At 44.4% G+C, this 20,096-nt stretch overlaps 1 protein-coding gene across 3 annotated transcripts in view; it reads left to right on the plus strand.

Moving 5' to 3' along the window:
• Window positions 1–20,096, plus strand: part of CSRNP3 (cysteine and serine rich nuclear protein 3) — a 98,332-nt gene that overhangs the window by 65,416 nt on the left and 12,820 nt on the right. For all 3 annotated transcript variants that reach the window (XM_075829391.1, XM_075829393.1, XM_075829392.1), the window contains exons 2-3: window positions 3,725–3,895; window positions 16,353–16,612. In XM_075829391.1, the coding sequence (XP_075685506.1) occupies window positions 3,748–3,895; window positions 16,353–16,612 (408 nt within the window). In that variant the 5' untranslated portion in view covers window positions 3,725–3,747. The remainder of the gene's footprint in view (window positions 1–3,724; window positions 3,896–16,352; window positions 16,613–20,096) is intronic.

Below are 20,096 nucleotides of genomic sequence, written 5' to 3' on the forward strand. Positions count from 1 at the left end.
CGTGTGGTGTGCGTGATTTTCACGCACCCATGGACTTCAATGGGTGCGTGATGCGTGAAAGACGCCGAAATATAGAACATGTCGTGCGTTTTACGCAGCGGACTCACGCTGCGCAAAACTCACGGACAGTCTGCACGGCCCCATAGATTAACATAGGTCCGTGCAACCCGCGTGAAAACCACGCGGGTTGCACGGACGTATAGCACGTTCGTGTAAATCCGCCCTAACGTTAACTAGGAATTTAATTAAACTATCAGTATGTTTTGAAGTAAAGCGGCCAAATTCACACGAGCGTGTTCGGTCCGTATGTCGGCCACATTTCCCGGACCGAACATGCTGCAGGGAGCTGGGCTCCTAGCATCATAGTTATCTATGACGCTAGGTGTCACTGCCTCGCTGCAGAACTATTGTCCCGTACTGAGGTGGGTAGACATGGAGCCCTTTCTAAATAGGTACCCTGATAGGTCCAGGGCAAGTTTGTTGTTGGATGGTTTTCGGGTTGGTTTCCATATCCCTGCCCCTGCTCACAAGGTGCTGTTTACCTTGCGTAGTTTGTGTTCAGCGTTGCAGTATCCAGGGGTAGTGGGGGATAAGTTGTGGAAGGAGGTGGAGTTGGGGCGCATGGCAGGTCCGTTTGAGAGTTGCCCTTTACCGGATCTGGTGGTGTCACCGCTGGGGCTGGTGCCTAAGAAGGAGCCGAATAAATTTAGGCTCATACATCATTTATCTTACCCGAGGGGGCGATCGGTTAATGATGGGATTTCTCCGGAACTTTGCTCGGTGGCTTACACGTCGTTTGATGCGGCAGTTGCGTGGGTGCGCCGCTACGGTGTGGGTGCATTAATGGCAAAAATGGATATTGAGTCGGCCTTTCGCCTCCTCCCTGTGCATCCTGAGAGCATACGGCTGTTAGGATGTTATTGGGACGGGGCTTATTTTGTGGATCGCTGCCTCCCTATGGGGTGTTCTATTTCCTGTGCCTATTTTGAGGCTTTTAGTTCTTTCCTGGAGTGGGTGGTTTGCGATGTTGCGTGGGTCTTGTCGGTCATACATTACTTGGATGATTTCCTGTGTGTTGGTTTGGGCGGGTCTTTGGTTTGTGCTACATTGTTGAGCACGATGGAGTGGGTGGCAAAGAGGTTCGGTGTGCCTTTGGCCCAGGACAAAACGGAGGGACCTAGCTCCTGTCTGGTCTTTTTAGGAATCACCATTGATTCTTTGAGGATGGAGTGTCGGCTCCCGGAAGATAAATTGGTAGCGTTACGGGCGGAGGTGGACCGGGCTCGGCATTTGCGTAAGATCACTTTGCGTGCATTACAGTCATTGTTGGGTAAGCTTAACTTTGCTTGCAGGATTATGCCCATGGGCTGTATTTTCAGCAGGCAGTTGTCGGGAGCAACGGCTGGGGTGACAGCCCCCTCATCATTTTATTCGTTTGACACAGGCGCTGAGAGTGGATTTTGCAGTTTGGTTTGAGTTTTTACATCGTTATAATGAGAGGTCCTTGATCATGGCCCCGGTGGTTGACAGCGTGGATTGGGAGTTGTTTACAGATGTTGCGGGGGGTGTGGGATTTGGGGCTTACTGCAGGGGTCAGTGGTGTGCGGTGCGGTGGCCTGAGGAATGGGCGGAGTTGGGTTTGGTGAAGAACCTGGCATTCCTAGAGTTGTTTCCCATAGTAGTGGCGGTGGAAATTGGGAGTGAGAGGTTTCAGGACAGCAAGGTACGGTTCCATTGTGACAACTTGGGTGGGGTGGGGGCTATTAACAACGTGTCAATGTCATTTCCCCCCCCCCCCTTTCCCCGGCTGTTGAGGCACTTGCTTTTAAGTTGCTTGTCTTTGAATGCTAGGGTTGTGGCGGTTCATGTGCCAGGGAACAAAAATGATCCCTCCCCCCGCGTGGACGGAGTCGCCCGACGTCGTCCCCCCGCGTGGACGGAGTCGCCCGACGTCGTGTCGTCCCCCCACCCCCCCCCCCCCCCCCGTGTGGACGGAGTCGCCCGTCGTCGTGTCCCCGTCCCCCCCGCGTGGACAGAGTCGTCCGTCCCCCGCGTGGACGGAGTCGCCCGTCGTCGTCCGTCTACCCCCCCCCCCCCCGCGTGGACGGAGTCGCCCGTCGTCGTCGTTCACCCACTCCCGCGTGGACGGAGTCGCCCGTCGTCCCCCCCGCCTGGAAGGAGTCGCCCGTCGTCGTGTCCCGTCCCCCCCCCCGCGTGGACGGAGTCGCCCGGCGTCCCGTGCCCCCGGCGTGGATGGAGTCTGTCCGTCCCCCCCCGGCGTGGATGGAGTCTGTCCGTCCCCCCCCGGCGTGGATGGAGTCTGTCCGTCCCCCCCCGCACGGATGGAGTCTGTCGTCCACCCACCCGCGCGGAGGGAAGTCTTTCCCGTACCCCCCCCGCGCGGAGGGAAGTCGTTCCCGTACCACCACACCCCCGCGCGGAGGGGAGTTGTTCCCGTACCGCGCGGAGGGGAGTTGTTCCCGTACCGCGCGGAGGGGAGTTGTTCCCGTACCGCGCGGAGGGGAGTTGTTCCCGTACCGCGCGGAGGGGAGTTGTTCCCGTACCGCGCGGAGGGGAGTTGTTCCCGTACCGCGCGGAGGGGAGTTGTTCCCGTACCATCCGCGCGGAGGGGAGTCGTCCCCCCCGTCCCCCCCCCCGCGCGGACGCGGAGTCGGCCCACGTCCCGTCCCCCCCCCGCGCGGACGCGGAGTCGGCCCACGTCCCCCCCCCCGCGCGGAGTCGGCCCACGTCCCCCCCCCCCGCGCGGACGCGGAGTCGGCCCACGTCCCCCCCCCCTCGCGCGGACGCGGAGTCGTACCACGTCCCCCCCCCCCCGCGCGGACGCGGAGTCGTACCACGTCCCGTCCCCCCCGCGCGGACGCGGAGTCGTACCACGTCCCGTCCCCCCCGCGCGGACGCGGAGTCGTACCACGTCCCGTCCCCCCCGCGCGGACGCGGAGTCGTACCACGTCCCGTCCCCCCCGCGCGGACGCGGAGTCGTACCACGTCCCGTCCCCCCCGCGCGGACGCGGAGTCGTACCACGTCCCGTCCCCCCCGCGCGGACGCGGAGTCGTACCACGTCCCCCCCCCCCGCGCGGACGCGGAGTCGTACCACGTCCCCCCCCCCCCCGCGCGGACGCGGAGTCGTACCACGTCCCCCCCCCCCCCCGCGCGGACGCAGAGTCGTCATCCCCCTGCGGACACGTTTTTTTTTTTTATTGCTTTTAAAGCCTGAGTCTGCAATATGTATAAGTATTGCCAAATGAGGAATCATTGTGAGTGATGGTGAATTTGGTCAATTGCAGAACAAAAAAAGGGATTTTTATTGAGCTTCCAAAAATATTTGACCAAACAAGACAACCTGGGTCTTTGGACCTTGCTGGTTTCCAGGATTCCTATCAAGGAATCTTAGAGTAGAAACACTCAAGAGCTGAAGTATATCAACTCCAATATTTGTGGGCGACCGTTGAACCTCAGACTATATGATTTACCAACTTTTTTAATTTATTACATTTTAATGTTTTAGTAAAACTTCTCATTAGGTCCACATCACCATCTTTTATACACTGATAGATTTATCCATCTTATGTCAATGACGTGCACAATGTTTTTTTGATCTACATTTCCAAAGCTGATCTTTTGGGTCTTGTCTACTACAAAATTTCTGTACATGATGAAGTCTGGCTGAATTCCTAGGGTAACATTATTTAATCTTCCCTGCAGGTGCATGTGACAGTGCTGCAACTATGAGTGGTATTTTAAAGAGGAAGTTTGAAGAAGTTGATGGATCTTCACCTTGTTCTTCTGTCCAGGAATCAGATGATGACATCTCCAGTAGTGAAAGTGGAGACAGCAGTGACAGCATCAACCCATCCAATTCCAGTCACTTTACACGTATGTGGAGTTTTGACTTATTTACTGTAAAAAAAAGTTTAAAAAATTGTCTTTTTGGAATAACTATTGACTTCCACTGTTGGACTTTGGGTCATGGAGATGAATACTGTATTCTTGAACTGGCTGGATTTTCACATAAATAGACTTTATTTTGGAAAGTTAATTAAAAGTAGGTCAGCAGATAAGACTCATAGATGTTGGATGATCGACAGGCTGGTAATTTTCTTATCCATATCCTACAGGGTTTATCCATTTGCCTCCATACACAAATGGTAACAGAATTTAGTTTAACGGAAAGTCCACCATTGCTTTTTAATTTTATTTCTTTTTGAATTTGTTTCCATGAATCCAAAGTGAAACTCTTCTATTGCTGTACAAATACAGCTCTTATGCAGACCTATGTTCCATGATAACAAACTACAAAAAAATCTGAGTCTGATCTTGAAAGTCTTATTGCCATCCATCTGCCCCCTACTTTTTACTAACTTACCAAATGTAAGTCATTAAGCTGTAGAGGTCAGATGGAAGTATGAATGCACGATCAGACTATACAGAGTGAGTTCATAGTCTGTTACTGTGGAAACATATAGGTCTGCATAAGAACTGTAGACGCAAAACAGTAGATTTTAAATAAAAAATGAAGCTACTTTGCAAACAATTGCTTAAACAAAGCAGCAGAAGCACTCGGGTGAGGGCTGTGCTGCTTCATTGCTGATCGGCTTTCCTCGAAAAGCCGAGCAATCTGTGTACAGGCTCAATAGAAAGTCTGAGTCCGTACACTCGGAAAGTCTATCAGAAACTAAGCAGCACAGCGCTCAGCCGAGCGTTTCTGCCGCTTTGTTTTGGTTCTCCGTGCTTGGACACCCACTTAGCAAAACTTCTGACATGTCTCTGACTTGTTTAAAAGTTTGTTACCCTTTAGGTCAAAAGGGATATTGATGTAATAAATGGTTAGCTTTGTGGTATAGGTTTATACATTTTCTTTCCGGCTGTTAATTCTGTTTGGGTTGTAGGTTTACAAGAAAAAGCCTCATGCACAAAGTTGTGTTCTGGATCCCCAATACAGTCCATGGGCCCATACTGTGCCTCCAATTTTAGATGGTGTTTTTTTTTTCTTAGGCTGGGTTCGCACGACCACATTAACGTCCATAATGGACGGACATATTTCGGCCGGAAGTCCCGGACCGAACTCAGTGCAGGGAGCCGGGCTCCTAGCATCATAGTTATATACGATGCTAGGAGTCCCTGCCTCTCCGTGGAACTACTGTCCCGTACTGAAAACATGATTACAGTACGGGACAGTTGTCCTGCAGAGAGGCAGGGACTCCTAGCATCGTACATAACTATGATGCTAGGAGCCCGGCTCCCTGCACTGAGTTCGGTCCGGGACTTCCGGCCGAAATACGTCCGTCCATTACGGACGTTAATGTGGTCGTGTGAACCCAGCCTAATTAATACGGAACCCTCGCATTGCTTCTATGTGGGAATACGTTTGTTCAAGGAGATGCCATATGATGGCATAGGGTGTTCCTATGGGTGGTGCCAATATGATTTTATTTTAGCTTTTTCTAACACTTGGCATCTATCAATGTAATACAGTATTTGAATTATAAGCAAACAAATGCTGCAGGGCTTGTATGCAATGCTTACCGTATCAGGGACTTGCCTACAACTTAAAAGCAATACAGAAACACAAATTTACAGCAGGTAAACGAATGGTCCCAGTAGTAATGACCCAGGCTCCCCAACACACCCTTTGCAGGTCTGCGTAATATATCCATCCTCAAAATTAACACTAAAGTGCTAATCCAGATCTTGCAGTAGTTCATTACTAACGTTATCCCATTAAAATGTCTACTTCTATTTATACTCCAAGTACAAGAAGACCATTAAATTAGAGAACTGCTTTATCAGCAATTCCTCCTATAAATTTTATTGGAACCAATTCCTAGTGGAACATAGATCTTTATTAGGGAATTCTTGATACAATTTCCTAATGTGTTTTTAGTGACTCAATGGTGGAGCTTTGTTTTTAAATATTGGAGACATTGGCCCACATTTACTAAGCTATTAAAGCCATCTTTTTGTGTGAACTACACCAAAAACAGTAGCCTTAAAGGGGTATTTCGTGATAAAATGACTGTGTTAATGTTTGTAATTTATTCATGTAAATACGTTTGTAATATACTTACATTTTCCAAATTGGCCCAGTTTCCATATGCTGCCGTGGGGTACTTGACGGGTGACGTCACTCTCTGGCTGCTGTGTTGATCTTTAATTCTTTTCTGGGTATACGACACATCACTTGTGACGTGCCATGTATGGGCTGTTCTGTTATAACGTGCATGAACAGTAGGACAGCGCATGCGCATTACGGGCTGTACAACAGAACAGCCCATAACACAGCACGTGACAAGTGACGTGTTGTATACCCGGAAAATAATTTAAGATCCACACACCGCCAGAGAGTGACTTCATCCGTCAAGTACCCCACGGCAGCATCTGGACACTGGGCCAATTTGGAAAATGTAAGTATATTACAAATGTATTTACATGAATAAATTACAAGCATTAACAGTCATTTTATCTCGGAAAACCCCTTTAATCTTGACTTTCCAAATTTGAAAAGTGGATGTGATATTGTAGACCTCATTTTTTAAATAAAGTTGGAAAAGGCACCACTTTTGGCGCAAATCGACATTCGATTTTATTTTTTGTATGTTTTTTTTTTTGCCAATCAGTTAAAAATTCGTCACATTTATTCAGAGGCATGAGCTTTAATAATTTTGGAAAAAAGTACTCCAACTACCTGTTTTACTTAGGCTGCTATAAGATAGGCCAGTCTTGGTAAATCTGGGCCATTATTGTCCCACTGTTGGGCATTTGCAGGGAGTAAAGTCATGTGACTGTGTGCCGCCCTATCGTACTTCTATATGGTACTGTTTTTCCTCCTAGAAGTAGTCTGATGTAGAATGTCTATTTGTGAAAGAAGTGTCGGTACAGTCATCTGCAACATTGTGCCACGAGACCTAATATTTGCATGACTGGCATAAGTAGAGTCATTTGTTATTTAAACCATTTAACCTTATTCCCCCTTTTCTTGCCCACCACCAAATAACGACACGTGACAACCGAGGTTTGATATGAAATGGCCACAGCAGCCGTTTATTTATTTACATTATTTTAAATGCAATTTTAATCCGAAACATTTGGATAACTCCTTTAGGAATTCGACCAGAGAATTACTCCCATAATTCACATGACCCAACATGGGTCAGAATCAGAAATAACAATCAACATTATTAACACTTAACAGAGCAGGGGAAGTCCTTGAAGCCATTTAAACCGGATTTACTTTGTTAGCCATCTGCAAACCACCACCAACTCTTTACCTCCAGCCATAAACCAGCTCGGAGGCACCGCTCACCTCTGCAGATGGCTCCAACCACCAGAAGACCACTTCAAAGGGATAACACCCTATGAAGTCTTCAAATGATATACCTTTTTGGGGGACGCATACCCCCGATGCGACCCCCCCCCACCATTTTGTACTGACCAACCTCAAGGACTCCCCCCGCCAGCTGCCATGACATCCGAACCTGCTCTGAAGAAAATTAGAAACACAAGTTACATAAGCATACATCAGAAACACCATAAAATAAACAAACGCACAACAACCCTAGTCCCAGAATTACCCCCAATTTTAGGGCGGGAGGGTGGGAGCTCCACTCACTACCTGTTCCTCCCGCTGCTTCCGGCTCAATGGCGAAAACAGCGGGAGGAACGGATACCTCCCCCCTTGGATCCTTCCCTCTCCTCCTTTCTCCCTACCTCCACTACCCATCTCCTATCCTATTGGGTATCGTTCCCTCCTATGGCAGTCATGGAGGCTTTCCCTTAAGCCCTCCGTGCTGCCGTCCAGCCTCGTCTTGAATGATAGTGGGAAGGACCAAGTCAGACAGGTTTCATAAGTAGACTAATCTTTCCTGGATATTTTATGTCCAATATCTTGTTGGTCTCTTAAAAAATATGCAACATTTAAAGTGCCCGTTCCCCCGCCCTCTTCACTCTGGAATATAATTTTGTATATACATTACATGTAATTCTCATTCTCTGCCTCTACTGGTTGTAGAATACAAATAATATTTTTTTTCTCTTACATGGAGAGGGTACCATACAAAGCAATATTTCTATAAATTAGAGCAAGGCAGTTTACCCTCTAAGGAGCTTAGTGGCAACCTGCCAATCACAAGGCCGCATTTGGCATCTGCTACTGTTTGGCTCATGCAGATATAGTCTTAGTCTCTGTATAATAAGCCAGCAATTTCTTGGAGAAAAGCATCTCCGTATGAGTATATAAATATAGCTTGCTTTATCGGTCCAAAAACAGAAAAAAAAAATCTAATTATAAAAACAAGGTTTCTACAGGTTTGATGCTCAATCTTTACTTCTATTCAAGGATTGTTTAAATGTATTAATCTTGTACTTTGTCGGTGTATACATCAGTGAGCAGTCTGTCAATTATGTAATGTTAGAACAGTAAAAATACCTTATTTTGATAGTCTGGAGCTTACATTCCCCTATAATGTTGTCAACATGTCAGTGCCAAGGGTATGTTCACACGCTTAGCAAAAAAGATCTGAAAATACGGTGCTGTTTTCAAGGGAAAACCGCTCCTGATTTTCTGAAGTTTTTTTAAGTCACTCGCGATTTTCACGGCATTTTTACAGCCGTTTTTGGCGCTGTTTTCTATAGTCTATGAAGCACCGCTCCAAAAATGTCCCAAGAAGTGACCTTCTTTTTCGTGGTCGTTGTTTTTACGCGGTCGTTTTCCAAAACGGCTGTGTAAAAAAACGGCCCGTCGGAACAGAACTCAGTTTTTCCCATTGAAATCAATGGGAGGATGTTTGGAGGCGTTCTGCTTCTGGTTTTTCGGGCGTAAACGGCCGAAAATAGGCCGTGTGAACTTATCCCAATAGTGACTGTACGTAATGATTGTTGCTGTTAATTATTTTTGAAGTCCCAAATTATGTCGATTTCTGTAATAATCAGGTTTACAATCATATCATATAGTGTACAAAAAATATATTCCAAAGACCATAAAATTTCAGCATGCATGCATACTTTTTTGGTAAAATTCAAGATTATTTTTAAAAATGTTCAGATTAAAGTAGTTGTTAATACGGCAGTCGCAATGTTGAATGAGAGGTTTAGACAACAGCCTAGTGGCTAGTGCAGATATGAGGTTAAGGCCTTATTTACATGACCGTGTTAAACGCCCGTGGGACGGCCGTCCCACGAACCTATGTAATTGAATATGGCCGTTCACACAGCCGTTGTTTCAACGGACCGTGTGAAGGGTCTGTGGGAAAATAGGACATGTCCGATCTTTTCACGCATCACGCATCCAACTATAGACTCATCTATTGGGGATGCGAGACATAGCGTCCTGCAGCGCCGAGCACGGATGCACCTCGGCATTTTTCACGTCTGAGGTGCGCAATGCTGGTGTAAATAAGGCCTAAGTAAGGGGGGATTCACACGAGCGTGTATTCGGTCCGTGCGGGCCGCGTGGTTTTCACGCGCCACACATCGACCAATACAAGTCTATGGGGCAGTACAGACAGTCCGTGGTTTTTGCGCAGCGTTTGTTCGCTGCGTACAAAACGTGACAGGTTCAATAACTCTGCGTATTTCGCGCATCACGCACCCATTGAAGTCAATGGGTGCGTGAAAACCACGCAGGTTGCACGGAAGCACTTCCGTGCGAACCGACTGAAACAGCGCACCAGCTGTCAAAAGGATGAATGTAAACAGAAAAGCACCACGTGCTTTTCTGTTTCCGAACATCCAAACGGAGTGTCTTTGAGATGAGCGAACTCGGACAAGCGAACCGAACCGAACTTCACCGGGTTCGTCCGAACTCGTTTTGGCCGAACCCGGCAAAAAAATATCCGGTACGCGACGTCAGGACATAGTCAATGTCCAGGGTGCTGAAAGAGTTAAACTGTTTCAGCACCATGGACAGTGACTACCGATCCCAAAAAACATGAACCTGTAAAAAAAAACGAAGTTCTGACTTACCGATAACTCCCGGCTTCTTCCTCCAGTCTGACCTCCCGGGATGACAATTCAGTCCAAGTGACAGCTCCAGCCAATCACAGGCTGCAGCGGTCACATGGACTGCCGCGTCATCCAGGGAGGTGGGGCCCGATGTCAAGAGAGGCGCGTCACCAAGGACGCGTCACCAAGGCAACGGCCGGGAAGTTCTCGGTAAGTACGAACTTTTTCTTTTTTTTTAACAGGTTGCTGTATATTGTGTTCGGCATTCACTGTCGAGGGTGCTGAAAGAGTTACTGCCGATCAGTTAGTTCTTTCAGCACCTTGGACAGTGACGGGCGTCGACTAGCCTCATCTCTATGATGGCGGCTGCGCGAAAATCACGCAGCCGCGCATCATACACGGATGACACACGCAGCTGTCAAATGTTTTTTGCGCGCGGAAAACGCTGTGTTGTTTGCGCGCGCAAAAACACAACGTCCGTCTGTATCTGCCCTAAAGCTCAGTCCCTTCAGAGTTCTCTGCTATGCACAAAAATTAATACGGTTTTAGTAATGAGCCTTAGGGTCTCTGTCTCGTGGGTATAATTTTCCATTCAGTAGAAATACTGTACTTTTATAGCATTTTGTAACCAGGAATAAAATGTGTTTTTTTTGTTTTTTTTATTGTATAATTTTTTTTTATTTTTTTTTGCCCCATATTTCCTATTAGAGCATAAGGGGTGGCTGCTATAGGCAATACCTTTTTACTTTTATTTTTTATTTTTTTGCATCGGTTTTGAGATTTGTTTTTGTTTTTTTGTAGAGAAATAAACCTAGTTTTGTTTGTGTGTATTCATGTTTTTTTTCTTTCCTAACATGTTGTTGCTCATCGCTAACAGTGCCAGGATTCCATTCGGGGCTTTGAAGTCACATGCCTGCACTTTTACTTTAAAAATAACTCTACAGAATACCAAGCCAATCATTCCAAACAGCTCCCATTTTGCAAGACTGCTAATTACCTACATCTTCTAGCTTCTGAATGGCTCCTGAAGGGTGTCTTTATGTTGTCTAAAGAAGATTTTTTTTTAATTGGGTCTATTAATGAAACCATGTTATGCATATCATGCAAGAACAATTATTCTTTCCAGTCAACTGCACTGGTCGTGGGATGGGATTTCGTCTTTGACCCTACTATATTTTGTATCTTTCTTCCCTTTCCCTTTTTGTTTTTCTTTTCTTTCTTTCCCTCTGCAGTCACCCATGTGAAACAAGAGGCTTAAAAATGGATGAATGCTTTATTGCCTCAAGCTGTTCTGTGAATAGCACATTGTGAACAATAAAAACAAACTGTTTACATTTAGGCTTATTCGTCTTATTTTAGAACACAAGAGCCCTTTTATTGTTAAGATTAGCAAAATCTTAGTTGGCATATGAAATACTGTTTTTAGTTATGTCCTAACATGCAATTGTTTTAATAGAGTGGGAGAGTTAACCAGCTATATATTGAGTCCTCAAAATATTTCAAGATATTAACTCCTAGGCAGAGGGGTTGAGACTATGCATCTTGGTATGGCTTAAAACCATAGACGTGCTGAAAAAACATGGTTAAACCAAATATTTGCCGTAAGACTTTATTTTTTTTTATATTTTTTTTTGACGTTCCTAGAACAACTTCTATAGAAAACCGCAATTGCAGTACAACTTGTTACAAAAAAGAAGTAAAAATGCTGAAATACAACAGCGTATGTGGCAGGTCCTGATAAATGCAAAATCAAACTAATGATTCTGTTTTAAAAAAACAACCTGTCACCTCTTCTGACGTGTCTATTTTAATAAATATTTGTATTCTCCATGAAATAACAATTCTGGAGCATATTTTCTTAGAACAATGCGTTGTGCCGTTCCTCTGTTAGGCTTCGTTCACATCTGCTTCAGGGCTCTGTTCCGGCTTTTTGTCTGAACTTTCCGTCAGAACGGAACCCTGACTGAAACAAAAGGAAACCGTTGGTTTCCGTTTGCATCACCTTTGATTTCAATGGTGACGGATCCGGTGCAAATGGTTTCTGTTTACCTCCATTGTGCAAGTGTTCCGTCAATTTGACAGAATGAATAGTGCAGTTGACTACAGTATTGCTTCCGTCAAAACGACGAAACCCTTGCACAATGGAGACAAATGGAAACCATTTGCACCGGATCTGTCACCATTGAAATCAATGGTGATGCAAACGGAAATCTATATATTCAGTCAGGGTTCCGTTCTGACGGAACTCCAGAAAGGAGCCCTGACGCAGATGTGAACAAAGCTTTATTCATCCTAGAATTTGTGGGTAACTTAATGAAAATTGCGAAGACTGAGGGTATGTTCACACGGCAGCGTCCAATACGCCTGAAATTACGGAGCTGTTTTCAGGCGAAAACAGCTCCTGAATTTCAGACGTTTTTGCATGTGCAGGTGTTTTTCGCGGCGTCCATAACGGATGTAATTGGAGCTGTTTTTCTATGGAGTCAATGGAAAACTGCTCCAATTATGTCCCAAGAATGACATGCACTTCTTTGACGCGGGCATCTTTTTTTACGTGCCGTCTCTTGACAGCGGCGCGTAAAAAAACAAGACCGTCTGCACAGTACATCGTAAAACCCATTCAAATGAATGGGCAGATGTTTGCCAACGCTTTGGAGCCGTATTTTCGGCCGTAATTCCAGGCGTAAAACGCCTGAATTACGTCCGTGAATAGGGCGTGTGAACATACCCTAATTCAGGTTTCCCAGTTTTTTTTTGTTATGAAATACATGGTGTTCACACAGTGCAACGAAGCCTAAAACAAATTTATTTTAATGAATATGGTCTGATCCTCAAGATGCTAATATAATATTTCAGATACTAAGGGCCTGTTCACATCAGCGTTGGCTTTCCGTTCAGGGGTTCCGTCGGGGGAACCCCTCAACGGAAAGTCGGACGGAAGCCTTAGCTTCCGTTTGCATTACCATTGATATCAATGGTGACGGAAACATTGCTAATGGTTTCCGTTTGTTACCATTCCGGCAGGTTTCCGTTTCTTCGGAATCAATAGCGCAGTCAACTGAGATCAAGGGTGATGCAAATGGAAGCTAAGGTTTCCGTTTGACTTTCCGTTGAGGGGTTCACCCGATGGAAACCGCCGACGGAACCCCTCAACGGAAAGCGAACCAGCCCTAACTTTTATACTTGTAACTAAATTGTGACAATGTTCATTGGTTTTTTTTTTTGTTTTTTTTTCTGTCTAAAATCTAACCATGTCATTTGGTTGGTAAGGGTGTATTCACACGGTACGGCATTGCCACACAACCGAAAACCAGACTGAAAAAACGAATGTGTATTTACCGCGACTTTCAGCGGTTTTGCAGGTTAAAACGCATTCGTTTTTTAGCCAAGCAGCAAAACTGTGCCGGGCTAATACATGCTAAAGGTTCTAAATCCTTGCTCTTGATTACATTTAAATGCAGAGTCCTGTAAATGAAGAAAAATATTTTAATTACAATTACTACTTTTCTTTTTGGAATTATGTATGTTCCCAATTTTCTAGACACGTTAAGGGCTTATTCAGACGAATGCATAATACGTCCGTGCTACGCGCGTGGAATTCACGCGCGTCGCACGGACCTATGTTACTGAATGGGGCCGTTCAGACTGTCAGTGAATTTCACGCAGCGTATTTGCGCTACGTAAAACTCACGACATGTCCTATATTTGGCCGTGTTTCGCGCTGCACTCACCCATTGAAGTCAATGGGTGCGTGCAAATCGCGCTCGGCACACAGAAGCACTTCGGGGTGCCGCGCGTGTTTCGCGCTACAGTAGTCGAATGAATGAATGAAAACAAAAGCACCACGTGCTCTTCTGTTTTACAAACATAAAAACAGTGTCATAATGATGACGGCTGCGCGAAAATCACGCAGCCACGCATCATATGCTGATGACACACGGACCTTTTGCGTGCGTAAAACGCCGTGTTTTTTGCGCGCGCAAAACGCACACGCTCGTGTGAATCCGGCCTTTAAGGTTTGTTTTTTGTTAAATGTCATACATTAATTTGTGACGGGAGGAGAAACAGAACGGGGGTTTGGTTGACAGGCGCAGCTTTGAATAAGTTCTATGGCGGAATTACATTATGACCTATGATCTAATTTTAGACCCTTGTAAAGTACTTTTATTGCAGCATTACATCAGTAATTTGCACTCCTATATCCTTATAATCCGCTAAGGCTTTCATACCTGCATTAACGCGCTGCTAAATAGCTAAAAATGTATCACCAAATGTCATGTTGGCCTTTAAACCTATGTTACTAATACGTCTCAATATCGAAAGAATAAAAATTTACGTTTTTAACTATGCTAAACATATAGAGGCCTCCTGCAATAAGCCCCCTGAGCAACCAATCTGATCACATCTTTATTCTTCAAACTTGCTCTGGGAAAATAAAATCTAGAATCTGATTGGTTGCCATTGCCACAGCTTACACCTTTTCTAATTCTGTGAGGCGCGTGCATAGCCACAATTCCAAGTAACAATATTCTTTGAGGAAATGCTATGGTCTCATGGGGCAATGCGAACAAATTTACATTCTAAATGATAAATTAATAGGTACTAACGGTTCTCTTATGTATTTGTAGTCTCATCAACTCCTGACTAACCAACTTATCTGACCATAAAATAAATGGAGATACAAGAACAATAAAAAAATCTGTACATTTCTTCTCATCACCATCCATCTAAAACTATATCTTTGGTGTTGCTTCTAAACACTCTGGCCTGTTTGATCAGGCAAAATAACTAGACCCCATGTAACCACTAACCATTAAAGACCAGCAACTATTGAGACATTAATATACATTTACAGCATACCAAACGTTCTGGAGACTTGTTTCAAGAACAGAATAAGACCGGGGCATAGCTATAGATGGTGGAGATGACCCCGGGTCTTGGTACAGGAGCGGTCCCAGAACCCACTCTGCTAATTGGCACGTACTGCCACCATATTCTAAATGGCACATGGTCGGTGGGGAGCAATGTTACCGTTTTTTCATTGGATCTCAGGAGCTCCAAGTTATACCTCTGTAACCAGAACTACTGCAATAATTGAATCCGGTTCTTCCCAACATAATCTCTGTATGGGGCAGTTCCCTGAAACATGCACAATCCTCTGTTCCCGTGTGATAGAAGCGCTGCCAGAATTGTCTATCCCCCTCCCCCCATGGCTGTAAGCATGCATGCTTGGCCAATACGAGCATGCATGGCCAGGTCAAAATAACGTTTCAATAATTAGAAAGCGCCTAGAGGAAAGATAATAAAATCGTTCAGCACGTGCCTGTCAGTGTCTGCCATTCCAATGTTTAGTTCCTGGTAAATGTTGCACCATCTGGTGACCAGCTGCTGCCATGGCATATTACATCACCATGGATTAAACCTCATCGTGGCCGGCCACATAATTGACATGACTTGTCATTACAGACAACACCTCATCGTGCCAGGAAATAAGCACTGGAGGCACTGACAGAGGTCAGAGGTGGGGAAATGGAGCATTATTTCCAAGTAGAGTATATTACAAATTTTTATTACTTTTCTATTTGAGGGAAGTTCAAGAGCTTTTGATTGTGGGAAAAAAAACAACTTTTAGGCCAGTAGAGAATACTGGGAGACGTTAGCTCAAATGTTTGCATAATTGTCAATGTAGCTGTGGATGAGAATGCATTACAGCCTGTATTGTATCTTAAAGAACCTGTTCCCCTCTCCTGACTTGTCTGCTTTAGTAAATAGTTGTAGGTCCAGTGAAATTACAATTCTGGAGTATCTGTTCTTAGAACTCTACATTTGTCCTGTTACTCTGTTATTCCTCCTAGAAATTTATGAATAAATTGACAACTGGGTACTATCTACTGGGGGCGTGTCCCTACAGACTCCCAACATCCAATCAATGGTGGCAGAGTGAGACTGCATAGGGACACGCCCCTTTGACAAGGAAAATGGGAACACCCAGTTGTCAATTTATTCATCAGGTTCTAGGAGTAATGGAGGAATGACACAATGCAGAATTCTAAGAATGTTCCAGAGTTCATGAGGAATACAAGTATTTGCTCAAGTAAACCATGATAGATCCTTAGTAAGACTAATACAGGATAAGTAATGCAATATACTTACAGAATTAACAGTAAAATATATTGTTCAATGGTCAATTTGCCATGCACTTATGAAAGTTTGTTGATAATTTAGAACACAATGGGGTGAAAATGACAGCCCAGCCATTCTTCTTTATACTTTAATACAACACAATGCTATTTTTGTTTGATTTTTCATGTGTTTTTTTTTTTTGGGGGGGGGAGGGTTCTTAACAATAATTTAGCTTTTTAGCTTAACCTTTTCATTGTTTTATATTTTCCAGCATCATCTATTTTAAAAAGAGAGAAACCTCTCCGAGCCAAGAATGTGCGCTTCAACTGTGTCACAGTGTATTACTTCACCAGGAGACAAGGATTTACTAGTGTGCCCAGTCAAGGAGGAAGTACCTTGGGGATGTCTAGCCGTCACAACAGCATTCGTCAGTACACTTTGGGAGAGTTTGCTGTAGAGCAAGATCGACTGCATAAAGAGATGTTAAGAGACCACCTCCGAGAAGAAAAACTCAACACTCTAAAGCAGAAGGTAATGCAGGCTTTTTGTGTACATGCAGCCATTATTTTTCTTCAGCTACAGTGCTAATCTTGGCAGGGGCCCCAGGGCATGATCCTGAGGCCTTCGGACATTAAAGATCATGGGTCTTTTACCAACCACTACAGCTACAGAACCATTGGGTTTGGGTTATTAAGCTTCATGTGAGGAGCACCTATAATTTGGAAATAATTATTTTAGGTTCTGCACTTAACTAAGGGGCTTCACGCCCCCCCCGCCCCCCTCTGGCCATGGGCCCTCAGGCACTGCCCTAATAGCCAAATGGTCAGTGAGCACCTGCATCTTGGACATATTATTACAGTGGTTAGAGCTTATACACAGATCTATATAAAATGCTATTTGGGCATTTATGACAAGACTCTACAGTACATATTGTACACTAAAATCAATGATAAATAAGTTTAACTGAACAATCCGTTCTCCCACTTTTATAATATGGGTAGCCCTACATTAAATACTTGCCATGGTGGTATATGCTTCTTGCGATACTGTAAAATGCCATTACTTCAAGTTTTTCTACCTGCAACACTAGGCACTATAATGTGGTTGGGTGGTTATCTCAAGTTATGGTGTACATGGATCCTAAAATAAATGATAGGGGTCATGTATCAGTTTGTCAAGAAAAGAACATTCGGCAGTATAGCAATGGAAATAATTGTCATACGACAACGCTATTGATGTATATGTGATCTAGGATTTGTATAGTGTTGTACAATATAATTGGCTTCAATGTAAGCTGTACTATAATAGTTATATTACGTTCTTCATGCTACTCCCATTATATACTCATTTGTCCAAGAAGGGATTTTTGCAAAATTTTACTCTGTTGATTTAGAGTATTAATTCCCAGATGTGACATCCAAGATGCTTCATATTGGAGGAGGCGAGGTTTATTAGGCAAAGAGTCTGCACTATCCACCAGAGAGGAAATCCAACATTTGCAGCAAACGCATTAAGATTCAGATTGTAGTATTTCTCAGAAGTCTGCACGATAAAGAGGCCATTGCTATGCAAATAGGCTCATTATTATTAATTTGTGTCAGCTCCTGAGAGGTCCTCAAATGGTTTTGTGGAATTTACAGTGAGTAAGAAACAGATTAACAAAAACAAGGGGGGGGGGGGAATGCAACATAAACCATATAATAGTTTGGCAAATCATTTATGTATTGTAACCTCTGCCTGTTTTTGGCTGTGTTTACATCTACGTTGAAAGCTGCGCTAGAAGCCTACGTGCAGATGTGGTCAAAAATGCCAGGCAAAATATCTCACCATTGGGGACCATGATGGAAACCGATGGACCCCATTGTAGTCGATCCGTCACTGCCGTTATTTTTGTTGCTGTTCTTTTCATTGCTCTGCATCTGTGCTGGAGCAGAACAGAAATATTAAATGCAGCTCTGAGCAGAGCTTAAGTTGGAAGTCCTATTAACCATCTGGTTTGCCAAAAAGGTTGCAATGCCAAGCTAACACATTAATGTTGTGGCTTTGTGCCACCCAAATACAAAACTGTGCTACACAGGCCTTTACACTGAGTTTTTTGACAGGCCGAATTCCTGAAGGAATTTTGGGGTAGATTTTAATTGCCAGTGGTTTTTTTTGTTTGTTTTTTGCCCGCTGCTGTTGAATCGAATGAAAAAACCACTCAAAATTAGTGCTGTGGGTTTTTTCTGCCTCCCATTGATTTGTACTGTGAGGTCCGAGGCGGAAACTGCTCGAAGAAAGAGCATGCCGCTCCTTTTTACCACAAGCGGCCAAAAGCCGCCCCCTGAAAGAAAATGCCTACGCCGCCCATTAAAATCAATAGGGGGGCAATTTGGTTAATTTTTTGGCGCTGATTCGGCGCGGTTTCCGCATCAAAATCCACACCAAAAAACTGTGTGAACTGACCCAAAAACAGAGAAAAACAGTTTAAAAGGGCTGCGGTAATGGCGGGTTTCACTTGCTTGTGTCACCCACTATTACTACTTAATTTATAATCAGGGTCACTAGTGTTATGCCTAGTTTCCCTACCTTTCTCTTGTACTAATGTTAGTCTACTTGCTTTGCTGCTATGTAAGTGTATACGACTGAGTAAATACAATTGTATAGTGAATAAAGGGTAATATTTATTACTAACAATAATCACACTTGCATATAAAATACACAGAACACAGTAACCAATCACAGTATAGTATCAGTATACCCCAATACATACAACAAGTTAATATATATGGAGTATACTCACACTATACGTAGTACAGTATAAACACGGTATCACAAATCTAATCTATACCACCACCCACTTACCTAAACATACATAGACGTTACGTTACAATACAATGCACGCTCCCTCCTAGCAATAACTGTCCCTGTGCACTAAAGGGTTAACACAGGATAAGGAGGATGGGTTTCTGTGTACCAGGGGGTAGCAGGTAAATGGTGGGAAAGGGTTAAACAGGTACCAGGGGATATGCAGGTAAAGGGTTGAAGTAAGGAGGGGAGAGAGCCTTACGTGTAGCTGCTGCTACATGTAGATACTTAGCGGTTCATGTGGTCCAAAGTTGGTGAGTTGGTCTCTCATGAGGTCGGCAGGAACAAGAGAGCGAGTGTGGGACAGTTTGTCTTTTTAAACCCTCCCGTGCACATCTGTGTGACATCACATGCACGTGTAAGGAGGGGGGACATGGGTTTATGCCCCCCCCCCCATGGAATCTCATTACCTGGCAAGGGGGGGGGCAGGCAGTGGGAACTTCCTTCTTCCTGGAAATACAGGATTTGTTCACTGCTTATGGCTTTCACCCCCCAGGGTGTCTAATTACCTGGTGAGGGGGGCAAGGCAGTGTGAATGCATTGGATGTGTCCAATATCTTCTCCCCCCCCCCTCCCTACACCTTTCTGGAGGGACGAATATATATATATATATATATATATATATATATATCTCTAATCTCACATGTACATAGATATAAATATATAAAACACTTCCCTTTACAAACAGTATGTGGGTTCGTTGCTTACAGATGTTTGTCATAGAGTTCATTTCTCTTGGTTCTGTAGAAAATTGTTCACTAGTATGTCAATAACTCTAGTATATCGCACTCCATCAGAAATCGTGTGAATAGGGAATTGTGAACTGTATTTTACATGCGATGGGATGGGATGAACTGCAATTTTTTTTTTATAGCGGGCCCCCTAGTTTGTAGCACCACCACTCGTGCAGCTACATATATGATATGACCGCCCCTGGTGCTACATAATCTATTGCAAAATGTACTAGATAAAGCCGCTACTTAGGGAAAGCATAGTATGCATAAAGAATTTTTTTTTATTTTGTTTTCCTGGTTTTTCAATCTTGAAGTTGATTGGGAAAAAAAATAGCAAAACAAAATGCCACAATGTTAGCTTATTAGCTAATTGCAGACGGTACTGCTGTAAAGTGCGGTCTGAGAATTTCCATATCCTTTGGTAAAGTACAGTC

This window comes from Rhinoderma darwinii, chromosome 6 (assembly GCF_050947455.1).
Source record: "Rhinoderma darwinii isolate aRhiDar2 chromosome 6, aRhiDar2.hap1, whole genome shotgun sequence".
NCBI classification, from domain to species: Eukaryota; Metazoa; Chordata; class Amphibia; order Anura; family Rhinodermatidae; genus Rhinoderma; species Rhinoderma darwinii.